The following is a 27,124-nucleotide window of genomic DNA, read 5'->3' on the forward strand; positions in this document are numbered from 1 at the left end:
TTCAAAATATTAAGTCACAGAATGAAGTTAAAAATATGTTAAAATGGAATAAGCTACATGTAGAGTTGTAATTGCAGGAATATTCCAATCTTGGATGGCAAACCTCAGATAAAGAATGTTTCCAAGCAAATACAACTCAGGCAAACAAAGTCACTAATCTAAAGGAGGATTAGAGAGAGGAAGTAAACATATGTTAGACTTTAACTAGAGATAATTAATTGTATTAATTACTATACTAAACAGTAACGAAAGTTAAGCAGTAACCAAAGTTAACCAATGATGGGGAATAATTAAAAATGTGTATAAATGCAAGACTAGACTCCAATAAAGATCATCATGATTCAGTTGATCATGATCAAACAACTCGACTGCCTCGTCATTACAACAGCTACAATTTTCACTGCTGTGAAGAATTTCTGTGATAAAAATGAATGTCCTGCCTGCAATGATGTTCTTGTTGCATCAGTTAAACAGTGGCAAAAGGATATGTCTAAATTTATGTGGCAGGGGAAAAACATGGGTTAAGGTTTAAAGTATTATAGAATGGAAAGGAAATAGGAGAATTGGGTTTACCTGGTTTGAAATTGTATTTTGCAGCTTGCTGTTTGGTTTAGATGGAGGCTGTTAAAAACTAGAAGGCTTTTGGCATTAGAAGGATGTGGGACTTGGGAAACATGGGTATCTATGGTACAAAAAGTCAAATTTGAAACAGAAGAACAGGAGAAAGGATACATGATAAAGAGGGATAACATTTTGGTTATAACATACAGATAGAACAATGGGAAAACACAGTTGAGAATCCTGACATTTATACTATGTTATAATCTTAAAGAGAATTTTTAGAAAATAATACACTGGAGAAGTTGTCTGGAATGTATAAAGGCACTTCAAATTCACATTGGAAAGGTGAACAATAACTCATTATGATTAATGCAAAAAAAATGAATATGTTTGGTGTGAATACTGTACCTATTCCCCTATCACATTGGTAGTAGTACAGCTTGGATGTAATAGAGAAGATTATTGGGGAAATAAATTTGACTGAACTTGGGAGAAATGTCATAATGATACGTATGTAGACTGACAGCACTAATAATCTAGTACAAGCTTTAACTGAGAGAGGGATTGTAATTTGTCAATAATGCAAATATTTGCACTGATGAACCCCATTAGGCAATTAATAAATGGGTATCTTCTTCCTTCCCTCTGCCCATCTTTCTCAGTATCTTTCTCATACTTTGATATCCTAAAATATAGAGAATTCTACCATTAGCAGGATGGAGGTAATATTTAAATGAGATTCTTCATCTTGATATTCAACTGTACTACTAATTGAAAATATTCTGTCTAAAAAAAAAAAGAAGGGCTGGCTCACATATCCCACTACAACATATGTTGTTTATTTGGCTTTAGTTTAACAAAGATGTGTAAGCTCAGCCATATTGGATTCTAAAGCATGGTTTGTGGCTCAACTGATGTATGGTTCAGGTAATCATGACTTGGTTAACAATGCATAATTAAACAAACCATGACCTAGTGGGATGTGTAAACATGGTTTGTGAACTTATTCATTCCTCATTTTTGAAGCTGGGAATATTAAACTTATTAAATTTATAAGTCATCTTTATAAGTGAACTTTATGAGACCTCTTCAGGATAGAAACTTGGGTTATCCAGGATAAATGAGACAATTCTATTTGAAATGATGCAGACACAGATACTAAACAAAGATTTCTAAAACATCTTGTAGATTTTAAAAGTATATGGTTACCAAGGCCTTGTGATGGCAGATTAAGAGATGATAAAAATAAAAAAACAGAGAATTTAAATCTAAATTAAAAGCAGAAAACTGAAACTAGACCACCAGCTTGGCTACAAAAGCAATTTTTTGTTTAAATTGATGATTGGGAATTTCGCCCAAAATTGTTATAATCTTGGCTCTTACACACATGCATATTTTCTCTGCAGCTCTCCCAAAGAAATCTGTCTTCTAATTTATCAGGGGGCTTATTAATGAGGGTCATTGTGTGCCTATAATTCTGCTGACTCCTGTGAGGACATTTAAAATCCACCCCCAACCACCCCCAGATGAGATTCGACAAAAGCTGCCAGAAGAATCTTTAATTAAATGTCCGGTTTCAATGGGATTAACTGCTTGATTAATCCTACCTCTGTCTGTGTGTCAATCATGCCTGTCATTATAATTGTCTGCTTTATAGCTGCTAACTATGTGAAAGCTGAGTCTGGCCGCTCTTTATTTAAATGGGTGGTTTTATATTTATTTATTTTTAATTGGCCCACGAGAAACATAATTCTCAGTTTCCACTATTTATTATTGCAGTCTGTTTGTCAGGAAAGAAACCTGACTTGTGTGCATGCTACTTTTTTCCATGTGGCCAGTCTGATCATACCCAGCAACAAAACCTACTTGGTTCAGAACTGGGTTGTTCAACTTTGTTCAAATTACTTGAAATGTGATTGCACAGAGAGCTTCACATTTTTCTTACAGGTGCAAATTCTGTCACTTGGTATGTATTCTGATGTACTAAGTTATATAGGATAATCCACTGGCTGTCTTCTGTGTTCCTAAGATTACTTCCAAATGAAATTTCATGCTCTGTCCTCCCTTTTCTATTCCAGACCGCTCGCATCTCTTTCTCTGCATTTTACCCTTACTAATTCCCATCTTGTTACTCATTAATTTGCTAACACTAGAAAACAGACAGCTATGGCTTTCTCCTGTCATGCGCATCTATCCCATAACTGCCTATGACAACACCAATTCATAACATTCCCCCCCTACAAACAAGCTTGCTTCTTTAATGTTAAACTTATCTCAGCTTTTCTCAATTTGGTATAACCTCAGGTAAAAAGGTTATGTTCTAGCTATTGCAGTAGTAAATCACCTACCGGCAAGATCTTAAATGCAGAAATTCTTTAAAATTCTTTAAAATCCAATTAACTTCCCTTTCCCACTCATGGGAAATGCACTAAATATACTTGGTATGTGGATCATACTACCATGTGTGCCACTCACTCACCATGATGAGTTTTTCTGAGAAGTTGTGTCTTCATTGGTGAAAGACATATTCAGTCTGTTGCACAGAAGAGGCAAAATATAGTATTGGACAATAGCTGAGTACCATGGATAAAACTTATGCAGCCTTGTAGCATCTTTACTGTGGCTGCAGTTAGCCTCAGCCTCAATTCTAAACATAATGCTCTTTCCCAAACAGGAAACAGCAGCAGAGAAAATACAGATTGTAATGTTGGACAGGAAGGCAAACGATGCCAAGTAGACTCTGACTACACTTGGCACAGTCAATGAAAGGCTATTTGATTAACACTGTGGACAGCAAAATGGTGTTTCTTTAGTGAATTGTCCACCATCCTTACTTGCTTTGCTGCCCACTGTGATGGACTGAAGAAGGCAGTACCAATGGTGGGTCCCATGAATGGTTGTGGATCAGTTAATTAATAGATGATCAGCCATAGTTGTTATCTCTATGTAGGAATCTAGACTGAAGGCTAGTATTTTGCCTTCAGACTGCCTAGTATTCCAGAATCACTCTGCTGTTCCATACTCATGGGATCCAAGTCCTAACAGTTTCTCACAACCAAGGAAGTTAGATCCTTTCTCATTTCTCAAAGCCTCATCAGCCAAGTTTGTCAGTGGGATCCCAAATCATATAAACTGCATGTATACTTAGCCTCCTCATTTTCTCTTTATGAAAAGTCTCCTTGATAACTTTATCTTGGTCCTCTTCTCTAATTGAAAAAGAGACAAATAGTTCTGCATGCCCAGCACAGAACTCTTCCATGCCCTACGTGTGTGTGTGTGTGTGTGTGTGAGAGAGAGAGAGAGAGAGAGTTGAAGTTAGAACTGAGGGTGAATTGTAGCTACTGGGAATGGATATGAGTGTGAACAAGGGACAAATACCATTTTGACCTACAGAAGCACCTACAGAGAAACAACAACATATGAACATATAATGCTACTACTGTATCTGTACTAATAGCAATGACTTATTTATCCATAGCCAATGTCAAAAGAACATTTCAGTTCATCCTGCATGGAGCTGGTGATGGAGAAGAGGAACAATGAGCAGCAAACAGCAGTTCTTAAGAAGGAAAGAGCAGAAGAGAAGTCAGGATGGGAGACAAGGCTCCCCAGAACTTTCAGAGGCTTCTACTCACATCAGCTGGTACAGGGTGGGTCTTATGTGCTTCATTTGCATAAGCAGCACCTAATGACTTCAGAGGGAAGTAGCAAGCAACAGTATTTAAGGAGGAAGGAATAACAATACATCTATGAGAGCAACCAGGATGAGACTCAAGGCAAGGCTCCCTAGACCATGGAGAAAGCACCTACTGATATCATCCCGCAGCAGGATAATCTTGCTATGCCTGAAGCACAACTTTAACATAACCAGCAGCACATAAGAACAAGGTACCAAGCCATTTCAGTGATGGAACCAGGGTCCACACATGCTCACAGTCCCCCAGACTTTGAAATGGCATATCATTATGTAATGGGCAGAAGGAAATTGCTGCAACATAGTTTCTCCTCTAAACATAGCTACCATCTTCTTCTAACTCCTTGTGTAAGGGATGTCTGCCACTGCAGCTCTATTCCAAGTAATTGTAGCATGCCTCTGCACAACTATGGAACTTGCCTATGGAAGTTGTTGAACCTTTGTGTAGCTGCTATGAACTGCCTGAGGGACCACCTAATGAAAAATAACAGGGAATTTGTATAATGCATCTTTTAGATGGCTAGATAGTATTGTAGAAACACGGTGCCCACTGCTTCAACAGCCCAAAAGTGGAAGGTCTGCATGCCAGATGTATCCAAACAGAATTCAGAATCTGGACAGATTACAAAAGGATATTTCAGCAACTCCTGTTGTCAAAGCTTGATGAGAATTGTGTTCAACAGAAGGATGACATAGAGCCCAAAATAGTTGTTTTCCATGTGGACCAATTGTTCCTATAGTGGATATAGAAAGTTTACACACCATTCTTAAAATGCCAGGTTTTGGGGATGTAAAAATGTCAGTCCAAAATAAACGACTTTGGACTTTTTTCCACCTTTTAATATAACACATAGGTTGTACAATTCCATTGAAAAACAAACTGAAATAACAATAAAAAAACTAGAATAATGTGGCAGCATAAAGACGCACACCCTTAAACTAATACTTTGTTGAAGCATTTTTTGATTTTATGACAGCATTCAGTCATTTGGGGTAGGAGCCCAGAGCGTGGCAGATCTTGCCTTGGAATTTTTGCCCACCATCCCTTGCAAAAGCACTCCAAAACTGTCAGATTGTGAGGGCGTCTGCTGTGCAGAGCCCTCTTCAGGACACCCTACAGCAGAGGTGTCAAACTCATTGAGGGCCATATCAGGGTTGTGTTTGTCCTTGGGGGGGGGGCGGGGGGCATGGCCAGCTCGATGTCACTTATGTCACGGGTGCATGTGGTGGTCTGAGTGCTCTGCAAGCAAAAACAGGACCCCGAGCTCCATTTTTGGCTGTGAGAGCTCTGTTTTCGCTGGCAGAGGGTTGCAGGAGGCCCTCACAGCCAAAAACAGAGCTTGGGAGCCTGTTTTTGCTGGGAGAGGCACAGCAGGCTGGTCCTTCACTGTTTCCTGGGTGGCCCTGTGGGCCAAATGTAGGCATCTCAATGGCCCCTGGTTTTTGAGTTTGACACCCCGTCCTACAGATTTTCAATTGGATTCTGCTCCAGGCTCTGGCTGGGTCACTCCAATTTTAATATTATTGTGGGGAAGCCATTCTTCTATTGATTTGGAGATATGCTTTGGGTCATTGTTGTGTTGAAAGATGAAAATCCTCTTCCTCTTCATCATTTTAGCAGAGGCCTGAAGGTTTTGTGCCAGAATTAACTGATATTTGGAATTGTTCGTAATCCCTCCACCTTGACTCTAAGCCTCAGTTTCCAGATGGAGACAAGCAGCGCCAAAGCATAATGCTGCTGCCATGATGCTTCACTATGGGTTTGGTGTATTTTCAGTGATGCATAGCATTGTTTTTGGGACAAACTCAAAAATGTGACTTTGGTCTCATCAGACATAACACATTTTCCCACATGCTTTTGTCCATATTGCCATCCTATCCCATAACTCAGACACATGAAGAATATGGGACACTAATGTCACATATAGTACACAATCAGTACTTGCCAGAAATTCCTGCAGCTCCTTTAATTTTGCTGCAGGGCTCTTGGCAGCCTCTTGGACTAGTATTCTTGTTTTTTTCAATTCTGGAGAGGCATCCAGTTCTTTGTAATGTCACAGTTGTGCCATATTTTCTCCACTTGTTAATGACCATCTTCACTGTGTTTCATGGTAGATCCAATGCCTTGGAGATTTTTTGTACCCTTCTCCTGACATCTTCCAGCAATAAACTCCCTTGATGCTTTGTAACATCTTAGCAGACCATGGCTTTTGCTGTAACAGGCAACTGAATAAATGTCAGGAAAATCCTACTAGAACAAGCTGAATTCTATATGAGCTTGATCAGAGTCACTTTAATTGATGACATCTGTGTGCTGACTACTATTTACTATGAGTTTGAATATGGTTTATTAATTCTGAATGCGGCCACATTCCTATTTATAAGGTTTCACATCTATGCAGCAATATTATCCTATTTTTTATTATTTTCCTCTCTAAAATATTTGTTTGCTTTCCAATTGAATTTTATAGCTTATATGTTATATTAAAGGTGGAAAACATTCTGAATTGATTTATCTTGGTCTGGCTTTTTTACATCTTAAACACTGGCTTTTAAACAGAGATGTGTAGACATTTTATGTTGACTGTAACTGTACAGTTGGGGACGTGGCATCATTGCCATTTGCTTTCTCCTCAAGAGAAGGCTACTTGCTAGGTGTCTCCCCTGCCTTGCTGCATTTTCTATGGCCAAAAAATGTCTTGGATATTCATATCTGGAGAAGACACAGAACACCTTGCATGGAAGAAACAATGAGCATCCAGACCCAGTCCAGAAAAAGACGCTGTGTAATTTAGTGGTTGGTATGGATCTAAAATTGTGGCATTTGCATCAACACAGTGGCCATGCCCATTGCATATTGAAGGACTGTCAATTGTTGTCAGGAAAGAAGGCCCATATCTGCAGCCAGGAAAAAAAAAATTAGTTCCTTATGCCATCCATCTGGTAAACTTTTAAGGTTCATTTTTCTCGCCATGTACACGTATACATCCAAACCAGACTGTGTTGTTTCTCTGTGCCATATAACATATGTGGGTATATGCACAATTTATTTATTTATTTATTTATTTATTTATTTATTTATTTATTTATTTATTTAGTCATGTTTATATAATGGATATTGGAGGTGGTGACCCTTTGAGAGCTGTATGCAATGAAATGTCATTTTAATGTATGTCGATCAGTGTACATTCAAAGTGACAATAGCGTTATTCTAAGTCTAAATCTAGTTACACATAACTATCCTTGCTGAAAATATTTCAAAAATCAGGTGAGGGGTTAACAGCCTGGGCTTCCCTTCTCTGGCTCGTGGTTTCCAAGGACATCAAACAAAAGTGCAACCCCTTCAGCTACCACTTAAGGCCCTTCAGACCACATTTAGTGACACAGCAACTAAATGCCATACAGGTAAGCTGTTGATCAGCAAAATATCAACAAGGTTCCCCCTGAGAAACCCAGCCACTTTCTCAGCCAGTCTTATTGCAGCTCCAAAAGTTCCTTCTTATAGCGCCACCGTGACCCAAGGCATTGCTGAAGCAGCAATAGGGGTTTGCAGAGGGAAAGTTTAGGGAACGGCATTAGACATTCATAGGATTTGCAAAACCCTACCCTATTCTGAAAGCTATTTCAGGTACTCTTGTGAGTGATGGGGGATAGTGTCAAATCTACATGTCAGACAATTCAAAGGACCTTTAGCAGTGTCGAAAAGAATACCCTAGGCACATGCAGGATCTTTTGAACTAGACTTAGAGTGCAGAGTTTCCAATTTAAAAGGATTGTATTTAGAAAAGTGCATGGATCAATTCCCCAAACTGCTCAGCCACGTCTTCATAAATATTCTCGAGCTTCCTTGAAATACCTCCCTTAGGTCAGAGAGGAGGTGGAGGAGGAAGAGGAGGAGGAGGAGGAGGCGGAGGCGAGAGAAAGAGAATGTGACAGAGAACACAAGGGAGAGAGGGAGACACAGAGAGGGGGGAGAGGGAGGGAGGGAGGGACAGACTGACCAAGACAGAGAGAAACAGAGAGAAAGAGGAGGGAAGGAGGGAGAGAAACAGAGAGCGATAGAAACAGACAAAGAGGGACTGAGAGACAGAGACAGAGGGGGGAGAGGGATGGAGAAAGGGAGAGACAGAGAGATAGAGACAGAGATAGAGAGGAAGGGAGGGAGAGAGGGAGGGAGAGATAGAGAGATAGGCAGAGATAGGGAGAGAGGGAAGGAGGGAGAGAGGGAGGGAGAGAGAGACAGAGATAGAGAGACAGGGAAGGAGGGAGAGAGGGAGAGGGAGAGATAGAGAGAGAGGGAAGGAGGGAGAGAGGGAGAGAGAGGGGGAAGGAGGGAGAGAGAGAGGAAAGGAGGGAGAGAGGGAGGGGGAAGGAGGGAAGGAGGGAGAGAGGGGGAAGGAGGGAGAGGGGGAGAGAGAGAGAGGGAAGAAGGGAGAGAGAGGGGAAGGAGGGAGAGAGGGGGAGAGACAGATGGAGATAGGGAGGGAGAGAGAGATAGACAAAGAGAGGGGGGGAAGGAGGGAGATGGAGAGAGAGAGGGAGAGGAAACATCCCTTGGAACGGATCACTTCGTTAATCAAGGGAAACTTGGAAGACTGCAAAATCGACCCGAGCATCCTTTGTCTCTAATCGCAGCAGCTTTGTCTGCTCTCTCTGTCTCGCGCGCGCCGTTCGCGCTCCGCTTTAAGGAGAGATTGACACGGGGAGGAGGCGCCTCCCGGTGACCAGAAGTCCGAGGCGCAGGACTCGAGGAGGGCTGGGTTGCCTGGGCTGGGTGGGAGAGGAGCACAAACGCGGTAACTTTCCGGCGAGATTCGACCACCAGGGGGAGGTGGGAAGAAAGAGAACCGCGGCGGAGTTGGAGCGCTTGGTCGAGAACACTGCCATTCCTCAGTCAGCTTTTTTGCCGAAACGAGCGCGCCTCGCCTTCTGTTCCTTCCCGCCTTGGGCTGGCGTAGCCTCCCCGTGTGGATTATCACCGTCCCTCGTTTGCGTTCCTCGTTCTTTGGGGAGACTCGGTTGCTTCGGCTTGTCAAGTTTGCTCCGCTGCCCTTTGCAAGGAGGAGTGTGGGGGTGGGGGAGGGGGGGAAGGGGAAAAGGAGCATCTCGGAGGATACAAAAACCACCACCCCACTCACCCATCCCCACTGGTGGTCTTTCCCACACACCTTTTGTCTCTTTCCGCCTTCCTGCCCAACCATAAAACCTTTTGGCTTCGACATGGTGGCTACTGGAAGAAGGAGGAGGACGAGAGCATGAAGCCTCCAGGATGGGCGCAAACAATGGCAAGCAGTACGGCAGTGACGGTAAGTCCCGCTGCGCCGTCCCCTGGATGTCACCCGGGGAGCGAGAGTCGATTCGCGCGTGCGGCCGCCTGCCTGGGACGGCCAGCCCGGGCGCAACTCCAGCCGCTTTCGAAGGGGCTGGAAGCGTTTTGCAGGCGCTCCTCTAGGAAGAGCGAGGGAGCGGAGGTGCCCCCCCCCCCCCTCCTCTTGCAACGCCGCGATCCGGGACGGCAGCTTGTTAAAGTTCAAGGCAGGGTTTGCGGTTTCCTTTCTTAGTCTGGTGGCGCATCTGCCATTTGTCGCCGCTCCGGAGTTGCTGCAAAAGGGTCCGAAGTTGATGGCTCCGAAATGTTTGCAGTACAACTTGTTGGCGTTTGCCACCCGGAGCGGGACGGACTGGACGGGACAAAGGGCTGCTTTTGGGGGAGGGGGAGGGGGGACTGTCTAGCGGGGTTGTTAAAGTTTTGAGGTTGGAGGAGCTGTTAAGGCTGAATAAGAAACAAGAATTGTATACAGGTAAGTCCTCGACTTACAATAGTTTGCTTAAATGACTGTTCAAAGTTACAGTGACCACTGGGGGAAAAAAAGTGACTTATGATCGTTTTTCACACTTACCATGGTTGCAGCATTCCCCATGGTCACACTGATGTTTGGCAACTAACTCACATTTCTGTCAGTTGCAATGTCCTGGGGTCATGTGATCTATCACCTTTTGCAACCTTCTGACAAGTAAAATCACTGGGGAAAACCGTGTTACTAATTTAACAACTGCATTGATTCAGTTAACAGGTGTGGCGAGAAAAGTCGTAAAATGGCTCGCTTAACAAATGTCTCACTTAGCAACATAAATTTGGGGCTTGATTGTGTTCATAAATTGAGGACTACCCTGTATATTAGGGCAGATAACAGATAATCAGAATTGGAAGGGATCTTATAGGTCATCTAGTCCAACCCCCCCCCCACCACCACCACCACCCAAGCGGGAGACCCTACACCATTTCTGACAAATGGCAGTCCAATCTCTTCTTGAAAGTCTCAAGTGATGAAGCTCTCACAACTACCGAGGGCAAGCTGTTCCATTGGTTGATTGTTCTCACTGTCAGAAAGTTTCTCCTTATTTCCAGGTTAAATCTCTCTTTGTTCAGTTTCCATCCATTATTCCTTGTCTGGCCTTTGGGTGCTTTAGAAAACAGCTTGAATCCTTCCTCTCTGTGGCAGCCACTCAAGTATTGGAAGACCACTATCATGTCTCCCCTGGTCTTTCTCTTTACTAGACTAGCCAAGCCCAGTTCCTGCAACCCGTTCGTTGTATGTTTTAGCCTCCAGCCCCCTAATCATCCTGGTTGCTCTTCTCTGTACTTTTTCTAGAGTCTCAACATCTTTTTAATAATGTGGTGACCAAAACTGTAGTACTCTAGATGTGGTCTTACTAAGGCTTTATAGAGTGGTAATAGTACCTCACTTGATCTCAATTGCATCTCTGTTAATGCAATTTAGGATTGCCTTAGCTTTTTTGGCTGCTGCTGCACACTGCTGGTTCATATTTAGGTGGTTGTCCACTAAGACTCCAAGATCCCTCTCTCAGTTACTGCTATTGAGCCTGGTTTCACTCAGTCTATATGTGCACTTTTGGTTTTTCTTGCCTAAGTGTAGGACTTTACTTTTCTCTTCATTGAATTTCATTTTGTTAGATATGGCCCAGTGTTCTAGTCTGTCAAGATCCATCTGAATCTTGAGCCTATTTTTTGGGTGTTAGCTATTCCTACCAGCTTAGTATCATCTGCAAATTGGTAAGTTCCCCTTCTATTCCCTCATCTAAGTCGTTAATGAAGATATTGAAGAGTACTGAGCCTAAGACAGAACTTTATGGCACCTCATTGCTTACTTCCCTCCATGTAGACTTAGACAATGCATAGCATTGTAGCTTCCCTGGCCCTGTATACCATAAGCTAAATAAATAATATATATCAATAGGATGAACCTACACAAGAGCACCATCATTGCTCATTCTATAACACTGTGCAGGGCATGTCTCCGGTGTTACAGAAATATTGTGTGTCTGTTGCATACTTTTCTTTCCTTTTAATCAAGAGTCATATAGAATTTATCGTATACTCTAAAAAGAAATCCTTCTGGCTCATTCATGTTGATGGTCTCTTCCAGCAGTGATTAGTTTGTTAACTTCACTAACCAAAATTGTGAATAGGGCATTGACAACTCAATTTGCCCCACCCATTTATCAGGAAGCTCAGATCAGAACTATATACTAACTATTCTATGAAGGAGCACATTAGTATTAATTAATTCAACCCAAATAAAGAATACTGTTGGTCTAATTAATGTGAAGATAAAGAACCCTCATCAGAAACCATGGTGTGCTAAACTGAAGCACTTGTGAAAGTCCATCCTATTCATTCAGCCCATTGCTCAAGTCTGCCTAGATTTTTTTCCCCCTCTTCTCTTTCATCTAAAATATTAGCTGCCCCTCACAGCTTTGTGTCATTTGCAGACTTTATAAGCATTGTCTCAGTTCCTCAGTCAAGACATTGATAAACTTTTTAAACACATTGGATCCAGGACAAAGCCCTATGCCACTCCATTTAGTATTTCCCCTGAAGCTAGAGCTATTCATTAGCATTGTCTGAGTTCAGACATTCAGTCAATTGTGAATCCGTTTGCAGTAGCAACGTCTAATCCGGTGGTTCCCAACCTTTCTGACACCAGGGACCGGTTTTGTGGAAGACAATTTCCCCCTCAGCTGGGGTGATGGTGGTTTCATGCGCAACCTAGATCCCATGCATGCACAGATGAAGCTTCGCTATTCATCGACCACTTGTGCAGCCCAGTTCCTAATGGGCCACGGACCATTAGCGGTCCGCAGCCTGGGGGTTGGGGACCACTGATCTAGTCCATATTTTATAATTTTATTAAGGTGAAGGGCTTGCTAAGGTCCTGGTAATGTAAACTAATTTTCTGGCATTCCTCTGATCTACTTGCCCAAAAATTACATCTGAGAAAAAGATATAGATATTCTGCAACAAATTCATTCTGGCATCTGTTAATTGGGGCATGTCTATCCCAAGTGCTCACAAACATGCTATTTACTAATCTGTTCAAGAACATTGCCTAATATAGATATTAAGGTTTGTAGTTTCCTGGATCTTCCTCCTTCCTTCACTAGTCCTCCAGGAGTTCTCAAAGAAGACCAAGAATGATAGGATGTAGTTGATGTGGCCTTAAATACGTGAATCTGTTTAAATTGGCTAAGTTTTATTTTGCCTTTTGCTTATCTGCTATATTTTCAGTTGCAAATCCCTCCTTCCCCCAGTGGCATAACAATGACCAATCTTTCTGCAAGAAGTCAGAGGCAAAATAAAAGCCAAGATTTTTCTTTTTCACTTTTGCTCAGATCCAATTCATTACTTTTTCTTCACAGTGGACCTACACTCCTTTTGGCTTCCCTTTTGATTCTAAACAACCAACAAAACCCTTTGTGGTTTCTAATAGCTGTCACAAGCCTCAGTACATTCTGAGCTGGAGCCTTTCTGATACTTCCTACAATTTCTGGCGACTGTTTTGACTTTTTTTTGGTTATGTATTTTCCTTCCATTTCCATGCATAACCTTTTTTGTCTTTAACATTTTAGAACAGGGGTCTCCAACCTTGGCAACTTTAAGCCTGGTGGACCTCAACTCCCAGAATTCCCCAGCCAGGGAATTCATACCTGGGCACTTTCAATGGGATTTCTTTGTTCTGATTATTAAATTTATATTTACAATGCTGAGTACCATCCCACCAAATTTTAGTGATACCTATCATATCATACCTGTTTTCTTGAGTTTCATTCCCCATATTCTTTGTATTGGTGTAGAAACATCTGAGGTTTTGAGTAGCACCACTAACTGGGTTTTCTGATAGTTCCCTACAAACCCTCGAGCCCACATTTTGGCCTGTTTCTCCCTTTATATTCTCCTTTCCAATCCTTGGGTAGAACTTTGCATCTGGGTTTTTGCCACCCTTCCCCATTTATTTTAGTTTAACGCCCTCCTGATGAGATTGGCACTTGCCAATATTTCTTTCCATATCTTCATCAGTTGTAGCTCATCTCTTCCCAGGAGATCTTCATGAAGGCAGCATAGTTCATCCCAGAATCCAAATCCTTCTGGATAGCAGTACTTATGTAGTTAGTTGTTGACTTTCAAGATTTTGTTTTTGTCTAGTGTCATGGCTTTTGTCTGGAAGTATTATTTAAAAAAAAGAAAACTACCTCTCTTCCAAGTTTCTTCCTGCTTAAAACCTCACAGGGTTTTGTCAAGCTTTCTTCTTCTTCATATGAAACAAAAGGAAAGAATTGGCTTTGAACAACATCAATAACCTCTCTGCTACATCCTGGACACAGACACCTAGAAGACAATATATTTCCCATGACATCATACTGGGCCTGTATATAGTTGCCTTTCTCTCAGCAGGGCATCATTCCCTTATTGGCTAGTTTGGGGTTTATTGTTAGATGCAACTGTGGCATTTAACTTCATTAACAAAAGGCCAATGCTTATTTAACCTTGATGATTTTTTTAAAAAAATAACCCTATCAATACATTTAGCAGAAAGAAAGAGGAACATATAAAAGGTTAAAATCACATTGTTTTGATGTAATATGCTATATAAAAGATGAGGCCATGTGTGCAAAATGACAGAATAATGGAGGATAATTTGACATCTTTTATAAGCTTAAAAGCTGCCTTCAACCTTTGCAGTCTTCCAAGGCTAGTTCTGAATGCTAGTGTGTTCTATGTATTGGGGTTTGTGCCTGCCTCGTAGTATTACGAAATAAACATTGGGACTTTTGTATTAATCATATTATGATGGCAAACATTGAAGAGCCAGTAAAAACCAACCTTTGCTTTGGATTTTTGAGCAAGTACCACTTGCATTCTACGTCACCTTTTGTAGTTTGTTTCTGCTATTTCACAATTCTGTACTGTACGGTATGGCACAGAACTGTTTCCTGACTAAATGGCAAGTTTTTCAACCCCAGGGACAAAGCAGGAGAGAGGCAGTGTTTAATGTACTCCAGCTGTTCTGTTTAAATGCTACCTCTGCAATTTCATTCCACTTACATTTTTTTCTGAGCCTGCATTTAGATATGTAACATTGCCTCATATAGAATCCTTTTAGTGTAGAATTGTAATGAGAGCATTGGAATAATGGTGTGATAGCTCAGTGCATCTAACAAGTATTGGGTTGGGAAATAAATTATGGCATGGCACAAATAATTATTAGAAAAACTATGTTAAAGTCAATCACTTTATTTAGTCCTTTTAATACAGCTAGTCCTTGACTTATGACAATGGAGGCCAACATTTCTGTTGTTAAGCAGAACAGATGTTAAAATAATTTTGCCCCACTTTATGACCTTTTTTGCCACAGTTGTTAAGTGAATCACTGCAGTTGATAAATTAGTCACGCTGTTATTAAGTGAGTCTGGTTTCCCCATTGACTTTGCTTGTCAGAAGGTTGCAAAAGTCATAAGTCATAAGTGTGAAAAACGGTCATAAGTCACTTTTTTCAGTGCTGTTGTAATTTTGAACGGTCATTAAACAAACTGTTGTAATATGAGGACTACCAGTATAGACAAAATACTTCTATGTATGGTAACTTGCCACAGTAAATTAACTTTCTTCCATCATACATGCCTCCTTCCTAAATCAATTTTATTATGAAAGAGGAAAGTAGATTTGAGACACAAACTATCAGAATCATCCTGACTGTAGGCTACAGGTTGAAGCTTTTTGTCTGTGCCTTTGAGCATTCCTGAGTATCCTGAAAGCAGGAATCTGACTGAAACAATTGTTAGTGAAGCAGAAACTCTATATCTATAAGAGAAAGGAAATTTAACAGCTAATACATTACTGGTAAAGCTTAGCACCTAACCAGCTATATCCTATCAGGAGAAGAATCAAGGAACATGGATTCTCTATGTATATGTGTCATGGGAAAAAAGGTAGGAGGGAACAGTCTGTTTAACAAAGAACAGATGAAATGTTAAAAAAAGGACACTGGAGTAAATCCTTAACTCTTCAACTGCATTCTACAACCTGCTTATGGTCATAGGTGCTGAAGAATCTGTGGCATTGGACTTGGATCTCCAACAACATGATTGTTTTACATGACCCACTAGCCATGAGATAGCTTTGCAATTTATCTTGTAAAGCTTTATCAATTGGGCAGCTTGACTTTCCACATGACACAAAAGGAAGTCCCAGTAATTCAATTAAATACCCTTTTTTCAGCTATCATAGAAAATTACTGCCATCAAAACATGGTAAATAAGATAAATAAAATTGCTTATTCCTCCTGGAAGTTTTCCTCAAAGTATTATTTCCAGGACAAGCTGGATGTATTGGCTGGGTCCAAACATGGCTTAACTATGGATGGTTTGGTAAACTCTGATTAATTGGATTAATGCAGTATGTTGAGCCATAAATTTTGATTTACAAGCCATACCAAGTGGGCTCACATATTGCACATGGCCAGAAACAAACATTTAGAGGAATCCAGTTGTTGTTCCTCAAGACTGTACAAAGCCCTTATCTTTCCCCATGCGACTAATAGTACTCTCTGCTAAGATTTTTTTTCCTATTGATCAGATAGCGACTGACTCTACTTTAAAATTTTTGAAGCCATATTCTTTTGCTTATTCCAGAGTTGATCCACCATTTCGCATTTTAGAAGGTAATAATAATTTTATCTGAAGTCTTTTCATTGGTGAAAGTAAAAATACAATAGAAAAAATTATATTTGGTTGCTTTTTTATCTTCTTCCTTGAGGGTTCATCACATACTAAAATATTATTTGTGCCCTTCTATAAAACCTCCTTTGGAAAGGAAATGTTAACCCCTCCATTATACCAGACACCAGAAAAATAAATGTTTCCTGGAATTACACCTCACTTCCTTAGAGGAACAGCTGTGTCTGCTGTGTTTTCCAGCTGTGGAAGCAACAGTGGATGAGAAACCCCAGCTTGGAGGGGGATGGGAGAGCCAGGTCCTTTTCATTTTCCTCACTGCTGCCCCTTTTGTGTCAGTCAAGAGAATCTTCCTGGGCATTGCTATCCCCATTTCCATTATAATATCTGAGAACATTATGTGCTGTTCTTCAACATTCTGTCCAGATGACTTCTGGATGCTAAAGTCCTGAATAGCAACTATTAAGAAAAGTTCTTGCTCCTCCTTCCTAAACCCACATTTGGTTATCTGCTCAACTGATGTCCCTGAATTGTATTATTTCAATATTTTCCACTACAAATGGGGCAAGTTTGCTCCTGTAGGTTTAAAATGGAAGGAATTTGCTGTGGCTTCCTGGGAGGGAGATTTTCTATTGCAAATTCCTCTTTTTCTCTAGAGTAAGGTAAACTTTTTGCCTCAACATCACTAGAATGAGTTCTAGATCAAGGCCTCCTTTATAGATGCAAGTGACCTTCAGTTAGCTCTGATATTTTTTTGGCTGCACTTAGCGTGTTTTGTTTTGTTTTTTAGCCCTTTTGATGTCTCATTTTTTTCTCTTTTATTTGTGGCTCACATGGGATTTTTCTTATTTCCATTCTTGCCTGGAAGATAACCTTCTAGATGATTCTTACAGCAGTATGTTCTGGCCAAGCTCCTGTCTCAAGTAGGAAAGTCAGCCTTAGAATGGAAGCATGTCCTCTTCCAAGAAGAACATAAGCATTTATGGAAAAATCATTTAACTTTTTTCCTCAATATCTACTATTGTTAAGTGAGTTTTGCCCTATTTTATGACCTTTCTTCAATCAAAATAAAATAAATCAGAATAGAGCTGGAAGGGACCTTGAGCTGAAGAAGCTTCTTGGATGAGAAGTATACATCTTCAAAGAAAAACCAGAAAGTCCAGTTGCCTCTTGAAAAAGCACATTTAGAACAGTGCTCTGTGATGTCATGCTGACCACATGACCATGGAAATGTCTTCGGACAGCACTGGTTCAATGGTCTTGAAATGGAGATGAGCAAGGCTCCTTATAGTTAGCAATGACTAGCAGAGTAAAATCCATAAGGACTCCTTTCCCTTCCCTTTACTTTTTAAATTGGTACATTCCTAGATTAGCAATGGCCAAGTTCAGTTTGTTTCTCTACATAATTTTTGGTAAATAAAAAGGGGTTGCCTTTGTTTGTCCTTCAAGTTCTCCCCCATTCTCCAGTTAAGGTATCATCAAAGGAAGGTTATATATTAGCAAAGGTTAACATAGTTAATTTTCTGGTAAGTGCCTAATTGGGAAATAAATAATTGAGAAATGATGAGCTAATTGAGGTGAAGGAAGGAAAAAACTAGCTCGTTGGGGCAAGTCTTTGTGTGCAAATTAAAACAACAGTTCAATTCCATAACAATTGGGTCAGAGGTGTGCAGTTGAACTTAAATGAGAAAAATAAAAATGTGATCATCTCCGTCTCTCCCTCCCTCCCCCGCTCCCTCCTCCCCTCTCCTTCCCCCCATTACCTTTGGTTCCTAGACCAGTTATTTAGGCATGTATAGGCTGGAAGTTTCTTGTATGTCATATGTATGGTTGTTTTTGACGAACATCAAAAACTTCAATTGTTCTAGATTGTTTTTTGAGTCTAGCCAAATGATGTATTCACTCCTGTTTATTTCTGATCTTCCTATCCATTTTAGCAGTAATAGCAGAATGACTGTTAATTGTGACCAAAGGTTATGCAGTGATGACTCCAGAGACTTGACATCTCCAAAACACTTTGATTGTTTGAAGGAAAGCACAAAAAGCAGCACCACACCAAATCTTGCTTCAAAGTAGTATCCATCCAATATATGGGATAACTATAACTCCCACATAATCATACAGTAAAAATAAGTTTTTTTAGACTGAGCTAAAGTTCTATTTCAAGCATAAATTGATTTTATGTAAAGTAGAGCATGGATATCTAGCACTGTTGTTAACTTTTTTAAACGTGCCTCTGGCCTCACATAGGCTTGGCTAAAAACATTAAAATATTCAATGGCTGTAACTCAATGCTTTGTTTGGAAGGGTGCCTATCTATCTATTTTTTTAAAAAAAGACAAGATAGTGAGGGAGATGGCTTCCTCGAAGAACAAGAGAGGCCTGGAGGTTACTTCACCAGCTTACTTTCTGGTAAAGGAGGGTTTATAAGTGACCATCCCTACCATGACAACTATTTTATAAATAGCAAACCCCTCTATTTTGTTAGACCATCCATTAAAAGCTCTCAGATATGCCCAGACACAGATAAGTGAGCCTGTCTAGTTGTACCTCTCCAAAATGGGATAAGGAGGAGGTTGTATCTGACTGAGTAGTAGCTGCACTTTATGTCTCCTGATTATCCAATCTTTCCTTGTTGGTGCTTTCATATATCATGCAATACTGGCTCTGCTTATCTTTACATGAGGCCCAGGGCAATCATTTTTCTCTAAGTACCATAGTTCAGGGAAGACAGCTTTTGTCACATCCATATCTTTCCAACATGCTGTCTGGGCACCATGCCAATGAAGTTGAAGTCCTGGCCTCCCTTCCATTCTTAAATGGGAAACACTTTACTTCATTGAGATTGCTGACTTTTCTGTGTCATTAGGCTCATATTTCAGATTACCTACAAATTGGCTCTAGAAGGCTGTATTAGCCACTATGAACTGACCACTCTCTAGCCCCACACTTAAATAAAATATGCATGAAGTAGTTGAGGTAGTCATCAGGAGTTCTGGAATAAAGCATCACAAGTCTTTGTACCATTTGAATCTGGAGAGGCCAATTAGAGGTTTATATGCAGTAGTGGGCTGAATAAGGATCAGGAAGCTGAGACTGAATCTTGATAAGGTAGAATATATGGACAGTTTTGATGTTGGGGAATTAAGAAAAAATGCATGCTCCAGATAAAAGTTCAACTCCTTCCAGTGGAGCAGTTGCGTAGCCATGCAATGCTCCTGATTCCATCATTTTCAATGGTGAATCAACTAAGTCCCATGGGGTAGGAGCACTGTTTCTTACCTCCAGCTGTTTCTGGGTAGTGACAACCTGGCCATTATGATTCATAAGCCAGTAGGTCAAAACTAGAACTGTTAAATGTGTCCCAAAGGTGTTTTTTTTTTTCAAGAGGCAACTGGACTTTCTGGTTTTTCTTTGAAGATGTTTCACTACTCATCCAAGATGCTTCTTCAATTCTGACTGGAGGATGAAAAATGGAAGGATTTATACTATTTCCCACCATCCAGTCAGAGCTGAAGAAGCTTCTTGGATGAGAAGCGAAATGACTTCAAAGAAAAACCAGAAAGTCCAGTTGCTTCGTATCTTTGGGACAACCATGACCTGGATGACTGAGAATCTCCATAGACAACTATTAAATGTGTTTTTATAGGGCTAATTTTGAAGCTGGTCTGAAAAGTGCAGCTAATCCAGAATTCTATGGCCAGGGGGGTGCTAAAGGGCAAGTGATGATGGACAAATTCGCACTTGCAAAAGCCAGTTATTACATTTTCTAGAATTTTGCGAGTTGGTTGAAAGCAGTGCTGAGCCACTCTGCCTTCCATGCCATTCAGCTGCTCCCTGGCTAATGGGGCTGTGGGCACTAGCAATGGAGCTGGCAAAGCCAGTTCTTAAACATTTACTAGCTCATCCCTGGACACATTATGCTGAACATATTTTGAACAAGGTGCACTAGCCACCTGCATTCTGGTGGTGGGATGTACATTGTTACATAAAATCCTGCATATCATGGGAACTTATTATTGCTGGATGACCTTTTCTCTTGAGAAGTTGTCTGATCAAATAGGATATCTTCTTGAAAATGCTGCCATTTTCAGAAATGGTATTTTCAATAATAATAATGTGCTAATTCGTGAGTTTCCATCCTGCCCAATTATGAATGATATACAGTTGAATTAAGTGTGGATATCATGCTGTTGTGTCATTTAATGTATTTCTGTTGTAATGGTTTAAATTTTTGTAATTTGTATGGTTTTCTTGGTTGGTTGATTTTGGGATTCCTTTTAATGGAAAGGAGACAAAAATTGTGTTTATTTGTTTATTTGTCATTAGATTTTTATCCTAGCTTTATTTTGATTAACTCAAGGAAGCATCCATACCTAATGGTCTTGTATTAGATTTGTGTGTGGAGGGGGGATGTATTTTTCTATTCTATAGGTATAGGAGAAAACATCAAAACTAAGCTGATAAAGAGTAGAATTATTTTAAGATCCAGCATACTTGATACATCTCATTTAAATCCTAGAGCTGCAGTTTCCTAACTAGATTCTCTCATGCCCTTCCCATTGTTCCATAGAAATCCATAATAATGAAAGCTGGACTTAGTAAAACTTACACATACCTATTTGCATTTTATTGAGTCCTTTCTCTCAAACTTTCCTGCAGAGTAGCTTTTCCTGGTTTTTGGCAACTGAAATCTGAAACACTTTTTCCTTATACCTCATTTTACATTTTAGCTGAAGTCTTCATGAGAGTTAGTTTTTTGTAAATTGTACTTGGGAATATGCAAGGGAGACTACTACTTAAAAAAAAACAACTTTGTCCACCTATAATTGGTGGCTGTAGAAACTAAGATAGGTGATTTTACATATATGAGAGTCTCTGTATCATTATTTCCTCAGATTTGTAACCAGAAAGACACCATTGATACTTTGACATGCACAAAGAAATTTAAGATTTGGAGATATACAGGTAGATTACAATTAGTGTAAGTTCAAACAGAGCAATATCTGATTTAGTGCGAGTTATAAATTGATAAAGATTGCACTTAATGTGAACTATAATTTAGTTAATATTACGTGAGTTTGTGTGTACTTGAGGCTAGCACTACATGGTTGCTTTTGGGGTTTTAGACACTAATCATTGTGTGTACAAAATGAAAAAGGAAGGTTCCATTTGAAGAAAGCTCAAAAAAGAAGAATCTCATTTTGAAGAACTGCAGCAGAATATAGCAGATATGCTCTAGCTAGCTTGTTCTTTGTTGACTTTATTTTAAATATTAATGGGATCTATCTATCTAGAAAATACATAGTAACATTATTTAGATATTTCTTTTTTGCTTTCTATAACTACTCAATAATTTTATTAAAAATAAATGTAAGTTGTAAGCAAGCTTTTGTTGTTACACTTTACTAATAAACATAAAACTTAGGTAAAAACATTGACTGTTTCAAGCTGGCACCAATTTTCCTATTTTCACTAGGAATATGTTGAATTCAGTGGTGTAAATTCAAATAATACAACTAATTCATGGGATTTTTTTTAACACTAATTGGGACCTACCTGTTATACTGGGGAGAAAAAAAAATCCTTAAGGAGTTGTCCTTGTAAGATGAGAGCCATGTTAGACTATGGTGGTAAAAAACCCCAAGAGTTTCATATCTCTTTTCCAGCTAATAAATTTTGTTAAAACACATTAGATTTTGTGAGTTGCTGTTACTTCATCACATGTGTAGAAATTGGAAATTGTTGAAGTCATAATGAGACTTGGTTTCCATGGGTACAGACGATGATGAAAACATCATAGTGGAGCTCAAATAAAGTAGAGGCTTCAGAGGGTAAGAGGTTGTAAAATTCTAGGGCAGCCATGAAGATACTGGCATGTGAAACCTTCCACTTACTCATTGACTATTGTGAAGATGTTCAACTGAAAAACGAGAATGGAGAGAATATTAGTCAGCTTAAAGGTAATGGCTGGAACTCCGGAATGTTACATTTTGAAGAAAAGATATACCACAACATTATGGTTCATGTTCTATTTATTTGACAAATTAAGTATTGTTGGTGGTTTGCCATATATTTAAAAGTTGTTGGGTTATGGCATTCTATTTAAGAAACTCATACAAACATGTTGTATTTCCCTCTTTGCCTTTGAGAAAATAATGTTTATTGCTCCCTTTGTTTCTTAATCTAGTGGGAAAGTCAAAGGAATTTTTTCTTCTGTTTTACTGTCACGCAACCACAAAAATGTTAAGTTTTTAAGAAATAAGACTTCTTGCATCCAAAACCAAGGAAGGAAGGGGCAATTTATTGTTTCATTCTTTACTTTCATTTTGCCATCTTTCAATATCAAGTTAGGCTCTTGAAACACAATACTGGCTGTTTTTAGACTGTGTGGGATGGTTATAACAGAGTGCAGGTAGGTGTGGATTTCTATGCTAACCAAAATGTGATGTCTTTAAAAAATAAGCAACATAACTTTTAGTAGGAATAGAACTAGGTCAACCTCTGTAGCCATTTGAGCATTTATTTTACTCTTGAAAGGAAGTGTAGTCTACCATTTTAAATAGATGCAGGTTGTTCTTGAATCTCAAGTGAAAATGGATACCAAAGATAGATCTAACCTGCCAAGGTGATCCACATTTTATATCTTAAAATTCTTCTGCCATAAGATTTAGATGTTTGGGGCATGTGTGTGCCAGAGCTGGATATTCTACTAAGATTGTCATGGGATGGATTCTACTTTATTCTCTGAGGAGGAAGGAATCTAACAACGATGTCAGGGCCAGCATCTTCATCCTGATGTTGACATGATTATTTTTGGGATCACATACATATACATTCCTAAGTCCTAAATTGTATTTATTCATTAACTTATTTATATGATTTATTTTCCACCTCAGTTAACTAGGACTCTTGAAGATATACAACTTGAAATGAATAAAATAGTATAATAACATAAATAATGCAGTGTTCTGGAATTGATAATGTCACACTGGTCAATCTCAAGTGGACTTTCAGAAGAATCAACGTTTTATAAGTTTCTGGCTAGCCATGGAAATGGGGCCCATCCTTGTCTCTTGTGCCAAGCTACACCACAGGAAAGAAACACCTGCCCTACTGTCTATTTTACTTCATAATAGGAAAAAAAACCCTAATAAACACTTCCTGGGCAGATTGTGATAACCTCTAGTCAGGGGAACAAGAGTTGCAGCATTCCTCATTTGGTTTGGAATGTAGATACATAGCTGGGCATCATTTGCATATTGATGATACCACATTTGAACTGGAGGATGACTTCTACCAATTCCATGTAGACATAAACCAGGATTGGAGGAAAAACAGATCACTAGGTACTCATTATGAACTGTCTTGGGTTCCAACCTCCCTGTTCCTCCCACATCAACTAGATTTTCATACACAAGTAGGAAGTGAACTATTCCAAAATAATATCCAACCAATCCAAATATTCCTGTAGATATTGTGGTTAGCAGTACTGAAGGTTGCTGAGTGGTACTTTAGAACAACAATGATCATTCTTATATCAGGTCATCCATAAAAGTGACCAGTGTGGTATCCACCCCATACCCATGCCTTAATTTGGTCTGTTCTAGGTACAGATAAGCTATATCCTCTGAAGCAGTGGTGCCCAAACTTTGCGGGATGGGCTGGTGCACACAACTCGCACAAGTGGCAGGCTGGTGCACATATGCATGCACATGTAGCTCAACTTGCTCTTGTGTAGCCCAGTTCTGAATAGGCCATGGCCTAGTAGGGGGTCACAGCCCGGGGATTCAGGACCCTGTTCTGGACCTCTCAGTAATTTCTTCTTTTCTGAAATAGTATGTTATTTCTTTTGATCTCAGCAGTGTGACTTTGATTGCCTCTGAGTAGCTAAGAAGAGGCTTGGAGCACTAGCATAATGAGCTGCTTCTGCAAGCATATCTAGCTTTTCTTCAGGGGTGGGATTCAACCGGTGTTACTACCGGTTCGGTGACTGTTTTGCATGTGCCTTAAGCATTTTTACAAGCCTAATATTTAATTATTAAATTTACCTCAGTTCTCAAAATATTAATCGTTTACATACTCATGACATATCAGATAAAAGTGACTTTACACACAGATGTGCATTGACTTTGTAATTAGTTATATAGGCCTTTTTTATCACAGATAAGTTCATTGTTGACACGAGTGAATGCCAAATAATAGTTTAAAATACTTGTTTGTTCTAAAGGTTGGAATAATAGTTTCTTGACATACAAGAAATATTAGAAACATACTTTTACACATTTAATTTCAATGAACTGCAGAGGGAAGAGAGAAAAACTAATTTATTGGCAGCCTTTAAAGTGGGAAACATTAACTATAATGTAAAAATACAGGTATTTCAAAAGTGCAGGCTTTTATTTTGAATGCAATGCTGTATGTCATGCTGAGAAAGTTGGAACTTTCTAAATGTTGCTGAACAACACACTAGCTAGTCAGAGGTGGTATTCAGCAGGTTCTGACCAGTTCTGGAGAACCAGTAGCGGAAATTTTGAGTGGTTCGGAGAACCAGCAAATACCATCTCTGACTGGAGATTTTACAGTATCCTTCCCCTGCCATGCCCACCAAGCCACGCCCACAGAACCAGTAGTAAAAAAAATTGAATCCCTCCACTGTAGCTAGTCCCAGTGAACATGGCCAATAGTGAAAGAAGTTGGCAATTAATATTCAGCAATGCCTAGCAGGCCATTGGTTTCTGGCTCCCATTTACGGAGTACTTTCAAATACTGAGATGAGAAACATTTTTCTGTGACTTTCCTCTGTGTAATGAAATGGTTTGTTTGTATTGTTTTTCATACCATGTTGGGCCCTCCTCCTAAGTTAAAGGAGCAAGGATAAGTTTTCCTTTTCATTTTATATTTCTACAACTTTTTTTAACCCTCCCACTTCATGTAAAAAAGGATAAGGGCTGTTTCTCACTTCTGTCATGGGATAGTTGATGGCTTTATTTTAATTGATTTCCTCACCAGAATATATAACATATTTTCAGCCTTTCATTTCACTTTCTAGTTTGATTGTAGTCATAATGCAATATAAAATCCAATACTGTATAGGACTCTATTCATATACAGTTTCTATGTAAGTAGTAAGAAATGAGTTTTTTGAAATATTGGCTTTTCTGAGCCATGCAGTCTGTTCAAGGATTATATTCTCAAGCAAATAGGGCAGAAGGATTCACAGGAAAGGGCCAATTTGCACAATTTATTTTTGCCAGTCATAATACAGCAATAGCATTTTAAACTATTGTGTAAGTGTGATATACCAAAGAGAGAGGTGTATATTAGGGTATAAGATTTGTGCTACAAAAATCAAGATGACTACTAGGTGGCAGCCAAGAACTCAACATCTTGAGATTTTGCTTCCATCTAGTGGCCATTTGAATTTCTGTAATCCAGATCCGGTAGCTCTAGGACAGTGATGGTGTACCTATTGGGCACTGAGTGCCCAAAGTGCACGCATACTCAAAATGCAAGGTGCGAGCCTCCTGCACATGCTACACATGCATGCCCCCCATGCATACACGGCCCCCACACATGCCCCCAGATTTGCCATAGGTTTGTCACCACTACTGTAGGATTTAGCTTATTTCTGAGATTTGGAACAGTTGTTGTGATGAAGCAATTTAATGCTAAAATCATTAGATACAGATCCATTAAAATGTACTTTTATTTTTAGAATGGCTGAACCTGGAACTTCAAGGATATATGTAACCACATTTGGGACTGGAGCATCTGTTGCTAAATTATGCTTTGTTAAGTGAGTCACATCTGATTTTAGATCTTTTTGCTGGAGTTTTTAAGTGAATCATGCATAAATCCAGGTTCCCCCCTTGACTTTGCTTATTGAAAGACCTCTTTGAAGGTCACAAATGGTGATTGTGTGACTCCAGAACATTGCAACCATCATCAATACATGCGGTTGCCAAGTGTCCAAATTCTTGCTAAGTGTCCAAATCATGAGACCATGGGAATGCTGTGACAATCATAAGTCATAACTGGCCATAAGTCACTTTTTTCAGCAACATCATAACTTTGAACAGTCATTAAAATGCTTATAAGTTGAAGACTACCTGTAGAAATCTTCCTTTTGAGTCAGGAGTTTTTAAACTGAGCTTTTTAAATTTAATTTTAAGTTATATTTAATTATATTGCTAATTATTAAGGATTTTAAAAACATTTTTCAACCTAAATGCTCCTGCAGTTCTTAAGTTCTGTATTCCCCTTAATAATCTTGGCACATTTAAAAACAAAGTATTGGGCTGTACAGTATTCACCCATCATTTTTAGTTTTTAAGCATATGTGCTTTCTAAAATTCCACAACCACAGATTTCTTAAAAATTGCAGAAATCCTGAAAACCATAGAGGTTCTAGGTCATCCGGAGTGTCCCTATTCATTTGTAAAGAGCAGACAAACTTTTTCCTTGGCTGGCAAAATATATTGGAGTACAGCCAAGGCTCTTAAGCAGCAGCATTTACATCTTTTGGTGAATTACTGCTGCAATTTACCAGACATTCACTAAAACTAATTAATTTGAAAGCTACCCTAAAATTGCAAATAGTTCTGGCAAAGAGAACTGGTGATGAAAATGGCTGAGCAAACAGTACTTGAGTAAGATCTAAAGTAGATTGTAGGCCTTTAGTTTCTTGCAGGATGTCTATTCTCAGTAGCTAATCTTGCACAAACAATTCCAGCCTTGAGATACTGCTAAACCCCACCTGGGCCTAAAAGGATCTTGGATCTCTATTTCACTGAGCTGAGACTCTTTGTAGCTTATACAGTATTTAAAACAGTA

General features: G+C 39.5%; 1 protein-coding gene across 1 annotated transcript in view; it reads left to right on the forward strand.

The window, feature by feature from the left end:
• Positions 1-8,967: 8,967 nt before the first annotated feature.
• Positions 8,968-27,124, forward strand: part of FBXL7 (F-box and leucine rich repeat protein 7) — a 156,940-nt gene continuing 138,783 nt past the window's right edge. The window contains exon 1 of the mRNA XM_026701051.2: positions 8,968-9,561. Coding sequence (XP_026556836.1) covers positions 9,525-9,561 — 37 coding nt within the window. The 5' untranslated portion in view covers positions 8,968-9,524. The remainder of the gene's footprint in view (positions 9,562-27,124) is intronic.

This window comes from Pseudonaja textilis, chromosome 3, assembly GCF_049901715.1.
Source record: "Pseudonaja textilis isolate UNSWEBS1 chromosome 3, rPseTex1.2, whole genome shotgun sequence".
Lineage (NCBI taxonomy): Eukaryota > Metazoa > Chordata > Lepidosauria > Squamata > Elapidae > Pseudonaja > Pseudonaja textilis.